The 13,521-nt window shown below is 48.3% G+C and overlaps 1 protein-coding gene across 3 annotated transcripts in view; it reads right to left on the reverse strand.

Annotated features, from left to right (window-relative positions):
* Nucleotides 1-13,521, reverse strand: part of LOC121272718 (homeobox protein Meis1-like) — a 227,837-nt gene that overhangs the window by 80,867 nt on the left and 133,449 nt on the right. For all 3 annotated transcript variants that reach the window (XM_041179489.1, XM_041179490.1, XM_041179491.1), the window contains exon 7: nucleotides 3,226-3,334. In XM_041179489.1, the coding sequence (XP_041035423.1) occupies nucleotides 3,226-3,334 (109 nt within the window). The remainder of the gene's footprint in view (nucleotides 1-3,225; nucleotides 3,335-13,521) is intronic.

Below are 13,521 nucleotides of genomic sequence, written 5' to 3' on the forward strand. Positions count from 1 at the left end.
GACCCACTGGCCAGTGGGAACCATTCCTCACCATCAAAGTCCATCATATTTTCAACACCTCTAGTCTATCTCCCCTCAACCATCTCCGCCCTGAGAACAATCCCAGTTTCTTTATGTCTCTCCGCTGTGAAGGCCTTCGATAAAGCTGTGCCTTATTTTGATGTTTTCTTTCAATATTTCCACTTATTAATGATAAAACTGTTGGAGGTTAGGGGTGTATGGGGGTTGTGGGATGAGGGGAGGGAGGGAGGGTTGTTGGCCGTGGGAGGGGGTGTGGTGGGGGGGGGGGGGGGGGGGCGGGGGGGCGTGAAACCTGTTTGAACTGGAAGGGGTGACCAGAGGTGAGAGGTCACAAGGCAAAACTTTGAGGGATTGGTCCGGCCAGAGATGGCCAACCATGCCCAGCTGTTAATGCCAACTCTACAGAAGGCTAACCTCCATCTTTTCGGGGTATCTAGAGATGGTCATATGGAATGCCAGCCTCACCCAACACCACCACATCCTGAAGACACGTTCTTTTAATGTTTGAAGCTGTGACCAGGATACACAGCTCTCTTTAGCATTTATATGAATGTTGTGGCTCAATGGATAACACTCTGACCTCTTGAATCAGAAGACCATAAGACCATAAGACATAGGAGCAGAAATTAGGCCATTCGGCCCATCGAGTCTGCTCCGCCATTCAATCATGGCTGATAAGTTTCTCAACCCCATTCTCCCGCCTTCTCCCCGTAACCTTTGATCCCCTTACCAATCAAGAACTTATCTACCTTGGTCTTAAATACACTCAATGACCTGGCCTCCACAGCCTTCTGTGGCAATGAATTCCATAGATTCACCACTCTCTGGCTAAAGAAGTTTCTCCTCATCTCTGTTCTAAAAGGTCTTCCCTTTACTCTGAAGCTGTGTCCTCGGGTCCTAGTCTCTCCTTGGTCATCTTCTCAATGCTGTTTGAGGGAGTTTCCTGTGTGTAAATTGGTTCCCAAATTTCCTACATTATGGCAGTGACTGCATTTCAAAAGTATTTAATTGGCCATTTAAAAAAATTATTTCACCGGATGTGGGGCATCATTGACTAGGCCAGCATTTACTGCCCATCCCTAATTGCCCCTTGGGAAGGTGCTGGTGGGCCATAAAGTACTCTGGAGCATCCTGAAAGTTGCTCCAGAAATGCAAATTCTTTCTTCCCAGCCCATGGGAATTGGCGCCAGACCCAGTCAGTACAAATCGGGCACTGCCAGGCTGGAATTCTACCAACTATCTGACTAACCTTACACTAAGTGTATAATTCAGCAAGACATCAACAACTATGTAAACGTTCAGCATCACGAACTGATAATGTGACGTTATTGTACGATATTAACTCTGAGGCGATTGGGTGCTGCAATATGCCAAGGTGTTGAACTGGTGCCAACCCAGGCTGATGAACCTTTACTGCCTCTGTTAGCTATAATGGGCCCTAGGGAAGGTGTAGTGATAATGTTACTGGACTAATAATTGAGAGACCAAGGCTAATCTGCTGAAGACATGGGTTCAAATCCCACCACAACACCTGGTTGAAAGCTAGTTGCAGTAATGACCATGAAACTATCACTGATTGCCATAAAAACCCATCTGGTTCACTAACCCCCATTCAGGAAGAAAATCTACCATCCTTATGCGGTCTGGCCTATGTTGTGCTGGTATAATAACACAAGGCACCAATAACTCACTAACACGTTGTGGGTTCATTCATTAAGGCTGGACACATGAGAACAGTTCCACAGAGGTATGAAGCTGGAGGACATCAGAGCTGTGTGTGTGTTCTCTGCTCAAAGCAAAAGTGAAACTAAGACTGGATCATGTAACACATTTCCCTTCTAGTGATGTCATGCTGCTATCCCTTAAAGGCACATGACAACAGCCTCCGTGTGGCTCCAGACCCAAAACAATGTGGCTGACTCTTACCTGCCACCTGAAATGGGTGAGCAAGCCACTCCACTCAAGGGCAATTAGGGATGGGCAACAAATGCTGGCCTTGCCAGTGACACCCCATGCCCCATAAAAGAATAAAAGACTTGAGTCCACTTCTACACACGGCACCAAACAGGCAATAGTTTGGCACCTCATTTGGCGAGGTCACAGGTCGGATGCTGCAGCTTGGGGTGAGTTTAAGACGGAGGAAGGTTGTCAGGAGGGAGTTTGATTGGTCGTTTTTTTGGGACTGGCTCATTGGACCAGGTCATCCTTTTCTGTCCTTTGTCACGTGAGCCTTCCACAGCTGACTGGGAGCGCTTAACCTCTGCCCTATAAATGAGATTACTGCTCTGCAGACGCTCCCAAGTCTACATCCTGTGCATTCCTTGCCTGCTGCAATTTGTAATTTTCTACAGAAAACAATCTGGTGTATGCCAAGGCTCCCTACATTTCAAAATCTTTCAGCATTCCTCTCATTCTCGCTTAAACAGTCACCGGGATTGATACATTCCTCTTTCAGAGAAGATGTGTCCGTTTGTTCCAAACTAGGGAGCAATAACTATAAAATAGTCACTCATAAAAACCAAGAGGGGATTCAAGAGGAACTTTCTTTCCCAGAGAATGGTGAGAATGTGGGACTTGTCGAGTCGCTGAGGTAAAAAAGATAGATTTAGCTCAGGGATGCTAGGTAAAGCACCAGGATAAACACCAGCATGGACTGACTGGGCCGAATGGCCTGCTTCTGTGCTATACATCCTACTTAATCCCAGGAACTATGAAAATAATCAGAAAGCTCTGTCAGAAAATTCAGCCCGGCTACTACTGCGCAAGACAACTATTAAAGCGCCTGCTACCTCCTCTCCTGTAGATCCAAACTCTTACTGGGGAGATCTGGGTGTTGGCCATCCTTCTAGGGCCCTGTCCAAGTGGCAATCTTCCGGCATGGCTATTTGGCTGTGTGAGCATCGCGGCTCAGCCTAACTGTAAAGCCCAGAGGCACTCGGTGAGTAATAATCAGGAACATTGGCCCAGAGAGGGCCTCTGAGGCCTACAGTGACATCCAGCCCCGACTGAAATAAGCTAACGGTGGTTGAGTGACTGGCTGCAAGCTGGGTGCTTCCGTTTGAATGGGATTCACCTAATGAAACGTGGTGAAGGCTGCATAGCCACCAGGCCAGCAGTCCGGAAAGGCCAAGCAGTTATTTTAGTTTTGGTGGTGATGACGTAGTTGGAACAAAGTGGGTGAGCGCTGCGCGGAGAGCGAGTTACCTTGTTCACTGCAGTTATCCCCACTGTGCGATGCAAGGCCCCCACTGGAGGGCCCGGGCGTGCCTGAATGCGTGGACCCCGTGTCATCGTGGTCTCGATTCCAGTGATTCTGTGGAGACACAAGGAAACCGTTTAATCGAAATACAGCCTGCAAGAGAGGTGGAGTCAGTCAGAAAAGGAGATGGAGCTAGGCAAACAACAGGGGGTGGGGGAGGCATCTGTCCCCTCAGCTCAATGTAAAAGGTCCCATGGTTTTATTCAAAGACAAACAGCGGTGTGGGTGGTGCAGTGGTTAGCGCTGCTGCCTCATAGCTCCAGAGACCCAGTTCAACCCTGACTCAGGTGTCTCTCCATGTGGTGTTTGCATGTTCTCCCTATGTCTGTGTGGATTCCTGCTGGGTGCTCTGGTTCTGTCCCACAGTCCAAAGATGTGCTGGTTAGGTGGATTGGTAAATTGTCCCTTAGTGTGAGTATGTGCCCTGTGATGGGCTGGTGTCCTGCCTGTTGGGATAGGCTCTGACTCCCTGAATTGGGTAAAGTGTGAGTGAAGGACAGGGGAGTTCTCTCCAGTGTCTTGACCAATATTTATCCCTCAACCCACCATCACTAAAACAGATTATTCTATCATAGCCATCATTCTGCTGTTTGTGGGAACTTGCTGTGCGCAAGTTGGCTTGCTATATTATAACAGCTGGATAGGACAGCCCTCTGCTGTTTATTGGATACTTGCAGACTGATTGAGAGCAAGCCCCAAACCTTTCAAATTCAGCTCCAAATATAACAGACACTTTATGAGGACTCTACCAACACCAAGGCTAGCAGGGACAAGCACCAAGTACATTAATGGAAGTCAGAGTCCATCCAGTACATTGAACCTGACCAATAAATCAATGGACCAACTTAGGTGGCATCCACAGAGAGATGAGGTGGTAACAGGGTGTCCCATGATTGGATCCCTGAGTTGAAACTGAAGCAATCATTAAAATGAATTCCAATGTATCACTTACACTGGCTCAGGCATTGCAGTGCACCCAAGAGCTCAAAAGACCTATTCCTCTAGCCCCTTAACTCTCCTATCAAAACCCATTCCTCTATCCCCTTAACTCTCCCATCAAAACCCATTCCTCTATCCCCTTAACTCTCCCATCAAAACCCATTCCTCTATCCCCTTAACTCTCCCATCAAAACCCATTCCTCTATCCCCTTAACTCTCCTATCAAAACCCATTCCTCTATCTCCTTAACTCTCCCATCAAAACCCATTCCTCTATCCCCTTAACTCTCCTATCAAAACCCATTCCTCTATCCCCTTAACTCTCCTATCAAAACCCATTCCTCTATCCCCTTAACTCTCCTATCAAAACCCATTCCTCTATCCCCTTAACTCTCCTATCAAAACCCATTCCTCTATCCCCTTAACTCTCCCATCAAAACCCATTCCTCTATCCCCTTAATTCTCCCATCAAAACCCATTCCTCTATCCCCTTAACTCTCCTATCAAAACCCATTCCTCTATCCCCTTAACTCTCCCATCAAAACCCATTCCTCTATCCCCTTAACTCTCCTATCAAAACCCATTCCTCTATCCCCTTAACTCTCCTATCAAAACCCATTCCTCTATCCCCTTAACTCTCCCATCAAAACCCATTCCTCTATCCCCTTAATTCTCCCATCAAAACCCATTCCTCTATCCCCTTAACTCTCCTATCAAAACCCATTCCTCTATCCCCTTAACTCTCCCATCAAAACCCATTCCTCTATCCCCTTAACTCTCCTATCAAAACCCATTCCTCTATCCCCTTAACTCTCCTATCAAAACCCATTCCTCTATCCCCTTAACTCTCCTATCAAAACCCATTCCTCTATCCCCTTAACTCTCCCATCAAAACCCATTCCTCTATCCCCTTAACTCTCCTATCAAAACCCATTCCTCTATCCCCTTAACTCTCCTATCAAAACCCATTCCTCTATCCCCTTAACTCTCCTATCAAAACCCATTCCTCTATCCCCTTAACTCTCCCATCAAAACCCATTCCTCTATCCCCTTAACTCTCCCATCAAAACCCATTCCTCTATCCCCTTAACTCTCCTATCAAAACCCATTCCTCTATCCCCTTAACTCTCCTATCAAAACCCATTCCTCTATCCCCTTAACTCTCCTATCAAAACCCATTCCTCTATCCCCTTAACTCTCCCATCAAAACCCATTCCTCTATCCCCTTAACTCTCCTATCAAAACCCATTCCTCTATCCCCTTAACTCTCCCATCAAAACCCATTCCTCTATCCCCTTAACTCTCCTATCAAAACCCATTCCTCTATCCCCTTAACTCTCCTATCAAAACCCATTCCTCTATCCCCTTAACTCTCCTATCAAAACCCATTCCTCTATCCCCTTAACTCTCCCATCAGAACCCATTCCTCTATCCCCTTAACTCTCCTATCAAAACCCGTTCCTCTATCCCCTTAACTCTCCCATCAAAACCCATTCCTCTATCCCCTTAACTCTCCCATCAAAGCTCACTCCTCTAGCCCCTTAACTCTCCCATCAAAGCTCACTCCTCTATCCCCTTAACTCTCCCAACAAATCACATCTCTCTAGTGCTTTAATTATCCAGTTATAGGGAATCAGCCCTATTGTGAACACCCCACATGTTTTTGCTTCAACTGCCACTATCAACTCGTGGGGGTTACCACTGACCAGAAACTGAACTGGACGAGCCATATAAATATTGTGGCTACAAAAGCAGGTCAGAGATTAGGAATCCTGTGGTGAGTAACTCACTTCCTGACTCCCCAGAGTCTGTCCACCATCTACAAGGCACAAGTCAGGAGTGTGATGGAATACTCTCCCCTTGCCTGGATGAGTGCAGCTCCCACAACACTCAAGAAGCTCAACACCATCCAGGAGACAGCAGCCTGCATGATTGGCACCCCATCCACAAACATTCGCTCCCTCCACCACCGACGCACAGAAACAGCAGTTTGTACCATCTACAAGATGCAAAGCTGCTACTCACCAAGGTTCCTTTAACAGCACCTTCTGAACCCTCAAACTCTACCACCTAGAAGGACAAGGGCAGCAGATAGATGGGGAACACCATCACCTAGAAGTTCCCCTCCAAGTCACTCACCATCCTGACTTGGAAATATATCGGCCGTTCCTTCACCGTCACTGGGTCAAAATCCTGGAACTCCCTCCCTAACAGCACGGTGGGTGTACCTACACCACATGGACTGCAGCGGCTCAAGAAGGCAGCTCACCACCACCTTCTCAAGGGCAATCAGGGATGGGCAATAAATGCTGGGCCCGGCCAGCGACACCCACATCCCATGAATCAAAATGAATCAAAAAATTACACTAAGCAGATTATTCCAAACATTTATCACTCTTTACAGACAGATGTCATTTTATTTCCCCTGGTCTTACACTTCCAGCCAGTCTACAATATTTAAAGGCCTCGATTAGGTAGTCAACAGAGAACAGATAGCAGGAGCTGTTCAAAGCATTGACTTTCTATGGGTTTCTGCACTGGAACCTGCAATGATTATAGAGGCTTTTCAGCAGGGTTCCCTTTACAAGGAATCTGGGGCCAATGTGAACCACGTATCCCCTTAACTAATCAGGTGGAAGAATGATTAATGAATACTAATCTCTAGTCCCGCGACGGGTGGGGCTGGAAAATCCCCCCCCCCAACTTGTACCGTCAGCCAATGGGAACAACCTTCCTCTGTGCACCTTGCCTAAACCTGCCACCATCTTGTAGGCCTCGATCTGATCTCCCCTCAACCTCCTTTCCTCCCGGGGAGGACAATCCCAGCTTCTCTAACCGAACGTTGTAGCTCAATCCCCTCGACCCTGGAGCCGTTCTAACACTCCATTTCCCATCGGATGAGCCCCAAACCTCTCTCACCAGCCATTTTACCGATGGGTCTGCCACAAGATTACAACAACAACTTGCATTTATATAGCACCTCCAGTGTAATAAAACATTCCAAGGTGCTTCACATGAGCATCATAACACACAGTATGGCACCGAGACCCACTAGGAGATATTAGGCCAGGTGATCAAAAGCTTGGTCAAAGAGGTAGTTTTTAAGAAGCGGCTTAAAGGAGTGAAGTGAGGTAGAGAGGCGGAAGAGGTGTAGGGAGGGCTTGGGGCTCAGGCAACTGAAGGCGCGGCCACCAATGTGCGAGCGCTTAAAATTGGAATGTTCAAGAGGCCTATACGAAAGGAGCGCAGATTATCTCGAAGGTTTGTGGGGCTGGAGCAGATTACGGAAGTAGACAGGGGCAGTGGCCATAGAAGGATTTGAAAACAAGGGTGATGATTTTAAAAGTGAGAGACTGTTTAACCAGAAGCCAAAGTAAGTCAGCGAGCACAGTGGTGATGGACAGACAGGGCTCGATGCAAACTATGTGTGCAGCAGAGTTTGGATGGCCTCAGTTTTACAGAGGGTAGAATGTGGGAGGCTGCCTGGGAGTGCATTGGATGAGTCAAACCTGGAGATAAAGGCACAGGCGATGGTTTCAGCAGCAGAAGAGCTGAGGAAGGGTGGAAATGAGCACCCTTATGGAGGTTGAATTAGATGGTCCTAGTACAAGCATTGATGTGTGGCTGAAAGCTCATCTCAGTGTCAACTATGACACTGAGGTTGCGAACAGTCTGGTTCAGCCTCAAACGGTTGCCAGGGAGAGCGATGGAGATGGTGGTGGGGACCAATGACAATGGCTTCAGTCTTTCCCAATGGAAAATTGGAGGGAACTTCTACTGATCCAGTACTGGATGTCAGATAAGCCATCTGACAATTCAGAGACAGTGAAGGGCTCAAGAAAGGTGGTAATGAGGTCGAGATAGGTGGCAGGCGGCCATTTTACAAACGTGGTCTCCCCAAAGGTAGCAGCCATTTTGCAGGATAAGAACAGCAGAGGCCCATGGGAAGGACTGTCGCAGAATAGCTCATGACAGTGGGCACAGAAAACAATTAAAGAGATAGATGAGCAATCAGATTACGCTAGTGAAAATCCCAAACCATAAAGGGAAACAAATGATATTTCTCAGCAATCGAACGGATATAGCTGGTTTCATGTTAATTATAGGAAAGAATAATAGGTGGACTTGGAGCTGACCGGTGTTTCTACATTGCTGAAAGGGACTCAGTAATTATTGGATATTTCTTTTTCTTGTGACTAATCCTATTACATACATTGATATGTTTCATGCACAAATTTATATCGCTCAGGCAGCCTGAGCGCTGTAATGAGAGCTCAGTTTCTTGAGTGCGATTAGGAATTATAGAGAGCGCTTAGATTTCTCTCACAGACAGATCCATTTCACATCGGGTCAATGGCTTGGCACTTTAGCCCCTTGTAAGCGGGTGGAAATTCAGTTCTCTGTGTGACCCTCTCGTTAACTCGGATGCCGTACCTCTGAGCACAGTTAACCGAGGCTTTTCGCAGCCCAACGTGAGGCCCCCACAAAAAGCCGAGTGGAACAGTGGGGGGGGTGGGGGACAGGGTGAAAATGCTGCTCTGTTGCTAAAGCAAATCAGCCATCGGTCAGAGTCCATGAGAGAGAGGAGCAGGAGTCTGTCAGTACAGGCAGGCCCAGGAGTTCTCCAGTGTGGTATCGATTTCCCAGCTGCTTCTCATGAGGTTTTGGGAGGTAATAGTTTGCACATTCCTTGAGCATGTGTAGAGGGCCTGCTTGTGGCTTTGTGCGCTCAGGGAGGACCGTAGGTGGGGGGGGGAGGGGGGCGGGGGGGGGGGGTGCTGGTTACGGCTCGGTGGATAGCGCTTCCCACCTCAGAGTCCGACTAGCTGTGGGTTCGAGCCCCCAATCAGAAGGCCGGAGCTCAGACCCCAGGCTCACCCTCCCCCAGGCTCACCCTCCCGTCTTTCGGAAGGGGCATTGGGCAGAATTTTCCGTCCCGCGCCCGACCCGAACGGGAGTGAAATAGGGGGCGATGACATCGGCTGAGCATCCCGACATCACCACGCACGTGAGAGGCGGCTGCGCTCCCACTGACAAATTAAGAGGCCTATTTAAGGCCCCGAAGTAATCAATTAAGTTGCATTTCTCGCTGCCCGCTCAGCCGATCGGTTGGTGGGCGAGCGAATAGGCCCGGCAGCCTTCGCATTTTTAACCAAACCTCATCCACGTGCGGGATGAGCTTTCCAAAGCTTAACTTAAAAAACAAAATTTAAATTCCTTAACATCTTTTTTTTTTTAAACATGTCCCACTTCATGTGACTGAGTCACATGTGGGGACGTGTTTGTATCATGAGTAAAATGTTTATCTTTCACTGTAAAAACCCCCTCCGCTCCCTGAGGCAGCTCTGTGCCTTCAGGGAGCTGTCAGTGCGCACTCCCACCCCCCCACCCCCCCCCCACCCCCATTAAACTGAGGCCCCGCCAGCCTTTTCAGGAGGAGGCAACAGAGGCCACAGCGCTGTCTCAAAGAAGAGCAGGAGGCTTCTCCTCAGTGTCCTGAGCAGCGTTCATCCCTCAGTCACCACCGTGAATATAGGTCATCTGGTGGTCATCACGCTGCAGCTTGGGAAGCTAATCAGGATGTTGACTCAATGATGCTGGAAGACCCGCAATGTGGGGAGGTGGTAGCATAGTGGTATTGTCACTGGGCTAGTATTCCAGAGACCCAGGGTAATCCTCTGAGGACCTGGGTCCAAATCCCGCCGTGGCAGATGGTGAAATTTAAATTAAAAAGTCTGGTGGTGACCCAAAAATAAACCAATTGTCTTCTGGTTCACTAGTGCCCTTTAGGGAAGGAAAACTGCCACCCTTACCTGGTCTGGCCTACACGTGACTCCAGACCCACACTGGTTCTTAAATGCCTTCAGAATGAGGGGCAGTTAGGGGACGCCTACATCCAATGAATAAAGAAAAAAATGATATAGCTAACTCGGTCAGGACTGTGTGCGGAGGGTGGTGGTGTTCTCTCGCAGCTGCCCTTGTATGTCTAGGTGGTGCACTCATGGGTTTGGGAGATGAAGCAGCCTTGGCAAATTACCATGGTGTGCCTCTGGACAGTGCATAAAACAAAGTAGGAAAAGAACTGGAAATACGATTCGATACAACAACTGGGAAATACCTCCCACAATTATAAAAGCCCAGAGCTCATGTCCAATATGACTAAAACCATAACAGGTCACTCATTGCTGTAAGTGGGAGCTTGCAGCTCACGTCTTGTTTGCAGTGGTTCCGACCTTATAACAGTGACTATGTTTCAGAATACTTTCTTGGCTATAAAACACTTCAGAATTCCCGAGATGGGGAAAGCCACGATATAGGAGATGAGCAGAATTCCCCCCGCCCCCCCCAGTCTCAGAGGGCTGTTAGTGTTTGGAATTCTCTATCCCACCGAGCAGTTGGAGGCTGGGTCATTGAATATACTGAAGGCTGAGTTAGACAGATTTTTGATTGACAAGGGAGTCGAGGGTTATGATGGTGTTGGGGTTGTGGGGGTGGGCAGACGTAGAGATGTAAGCAATAGGAGCTGGAGTAGGCAAATTGGTCCATCGAGCTTCCTCTGCTATTCAAACAGATCATGGCTGACCATCTACCTCAATGTCACTTATGTGACATTGTGACAATGTCGTTATCCCCATATCCCCATGTCCCTTGATGTCATTAGTATCCAGAAATATATCGATCTCAGTCTTGAACATACTCAATGATTGAGCTTCCAGACTCTTCTGGGCTAGAGAATTCCAAAGATTCACCACCCTCTGACTGAAGAAATTCCCCCTTATCTCAGTCTTAAATGGCCTGAGACTGTGTCCCCTGGTTCCAGACTCCCCAGCCAGAGGAAACATCCTATCCAAACCCACCCTGTCACGACTTGCATGAAGTTTGTAAGGCTTCAGTGGGATCACCTCTCATACCTTGAAATTCTAGAGAATACAGGCCCAGTCTATTTAATCTCTCCTCATAAGACAATCCCGCTGTCCCAGGGATTCAACTGCTGCATTCCCTCTAAAGCAAGTTTATCCTTCCTTAGGTAAGGAAACCAAAACCATATCCAATACACCAGTGCGGTCTCACCAAGGCTCTCTACAGCTGCAGCAAGACATCTGTACTCAAATCCTCTTGTGATAAAGGCCAACATACCATTTGCCTTCTGAATTGCTTGCTGTACCTGTATGTTAGCTCTCAGTGACTCATGAACAAGGACACCTGAGTCTCTTTGAAGTTCAACACTTCCCAGCCTCTCAGCATTGAAGAAATATTCTGCATTTCTACCAAATTCTGTTTTTCCTACCAAAGTGGATAACCTCACACTCACTCACATTATAGTCCATCAGGTGACAAAGTGGAGTTGAGAACACAACCAGGTCTTATTGAATGGCGGAGCAGGCTCAAGGGGCTGAACAGCTGACGCCTAAGTCCTATGCTCTTATTCTAGTATCTAACCAGGCAGCGCAGAAGGAGGCCATTTGGCCCATCATGCCTATGTTAGCCCTTTGAAAGGCTGACCCCCTGCTGTTTCTCTATTTGCCTTAAATCCGGGCCTTTGCTGTATAAATTTAAGCTCCTTCTTTCTCATGTCCTGAGCCAACTCTAAATGAAAGGGAATCATGTTCACTAGTTTGGAATTAAATCCAGACCAAAGGAAACCTTGCGCTGACTGGTCAATACGTCGGTGTCAATTTGTCGACAAACGGAAATTTGGGGCTTAATTTCGCAGAGAGCTTTGGTCTCCCCTGTGCCGGGACTAAATGGGAGCTCAGATTTGCCGGTGGAGGAACCTGCCCGGCGACTGTCTGAGAGGAGGGCCTCCCGATTGGCCGTCTCCAGGTCCACCGTCCAATAAAGGAGGCTAGTGCCCCAGGCTTCCGACGCTGCCTGACCAATCAGAGGCCCCAGCAGGGAGAGGTGGGGAGCTGCTGAGACAGGTAGGAGACCCGAGGGGGCTCAGAGGGTTGGGTTCGATTGAGAAAATAGAGATGCCCGAGGGTGGAGGATGGCATGGATTGGAGGGGAAAGCCCACTGGAGGGAGCGTAGAGTGGGGTGGGTCATGGAGTATCTGAATCCGAAGGTCCTGCTGAGCAACCATAGGGAGGCTGCCTCCATGAAATTGGTTGCCACCCAACACAGCGGGGGGAAGGGAAGGGGGGGGGTGGTGGTGGGGGGGTGGGGGGGTGCAGAGCCTCCCGCCACTGGCAAAGTGCCAGCCACCCCGCTTAATGCTCCCGAATAGTTAGGGTGGGAGTGGGCCGGAGCGCCTTGTGGCACAGGTATCCTCTCAGAGCATGTAAGGATCCACAAGCAGGGGAAGGTAATATCAGATGCTACGGTTCATCAGGCTGTGTCACAGTGAAGGCTGCGCTATCAAGAGAGCATTTTATATGATTTCTCTATTAGAGAGAAAGCCAGAGGCATAGTGTGGTATATCAGAGTTTGTTGCAGTGAGAACTCTGTTGAAGTGAGGGCAGTTTATATGGTCTGTCTGTTGTGAGACAGAGCCAGAAGCACTGAATGATAGATCAGATGCTGACCTACATCAGAGTCTACTGCACTGAAGGTGCAACATGTCCAGATACAGTGGAAAGTAACCAATGCTGACTCTGTAACTTCAAAGCGCTGATGGCAAAGGCTGCATCTCGCCCTGGAAATGACAGGCTGCTTTTGTCTTGTGACACTGCTCCGAAATAATGCTTCCCATTCTTTAAAGAGCCCAACTGTGAGATGACAGTCTGCAGCACGGCCTGACAGTAAATAACCTGGCCTGTAACACAGCACCAGCTCAGAGCGGAACAAACAATGCCGGCCAACCCCCTACCTCTCGGGCAGTCGGACAACTTGACACCACACGAGGAGATTTATTACCCTGAATGCCTGACCAGCATAGTGCAAGAGCTGTTTTACATTGCAGAAGTCATCCTCCTGCTTTACTGTCATTGACCCAGGAAGGGTCCGGTCACTATACAGCACCTCCCTCCCGATAAATTAAATCAGCAAACAGCTGATTCCAGATAAATGATCCCATCGTAATTCCAATAAACCAGACCAATTCCTTTCCACTGTTATCCTACGGAATTCCAGGGGATCAAGCCCCCTTCCCACTCTCACTCACGGTAGAGAATCCTAATGGATCAAGCCACATTTACATTCACGCCAGTTGTACGGACTTCTGATCCATGACTAAGGCACTCCCCACTGATTTGACTTTTACTGCCTGATGAGATCACTAAATACAGGCAGTGCGCTGCCAAAATTCACTCTGTGTCCACAACACACATCTTGGAAGCTAATCTCTGCTGTGTAAGATGTGT

This window comes from Carcharodon carcharias, chromosome 34 (genome assembly GCF_017639515.1).
Source record: "Carcharodon carcharias isolate sCarCar2 chromosome 34, sCarCar2.pri, whole genome shotgun sequence".
NCBI lineage: Eukaryota > Metazoa > Chordata > Chondrichthyes > Lamniformes > Lamnidae > Carcharodon > Carcharodon carcharias.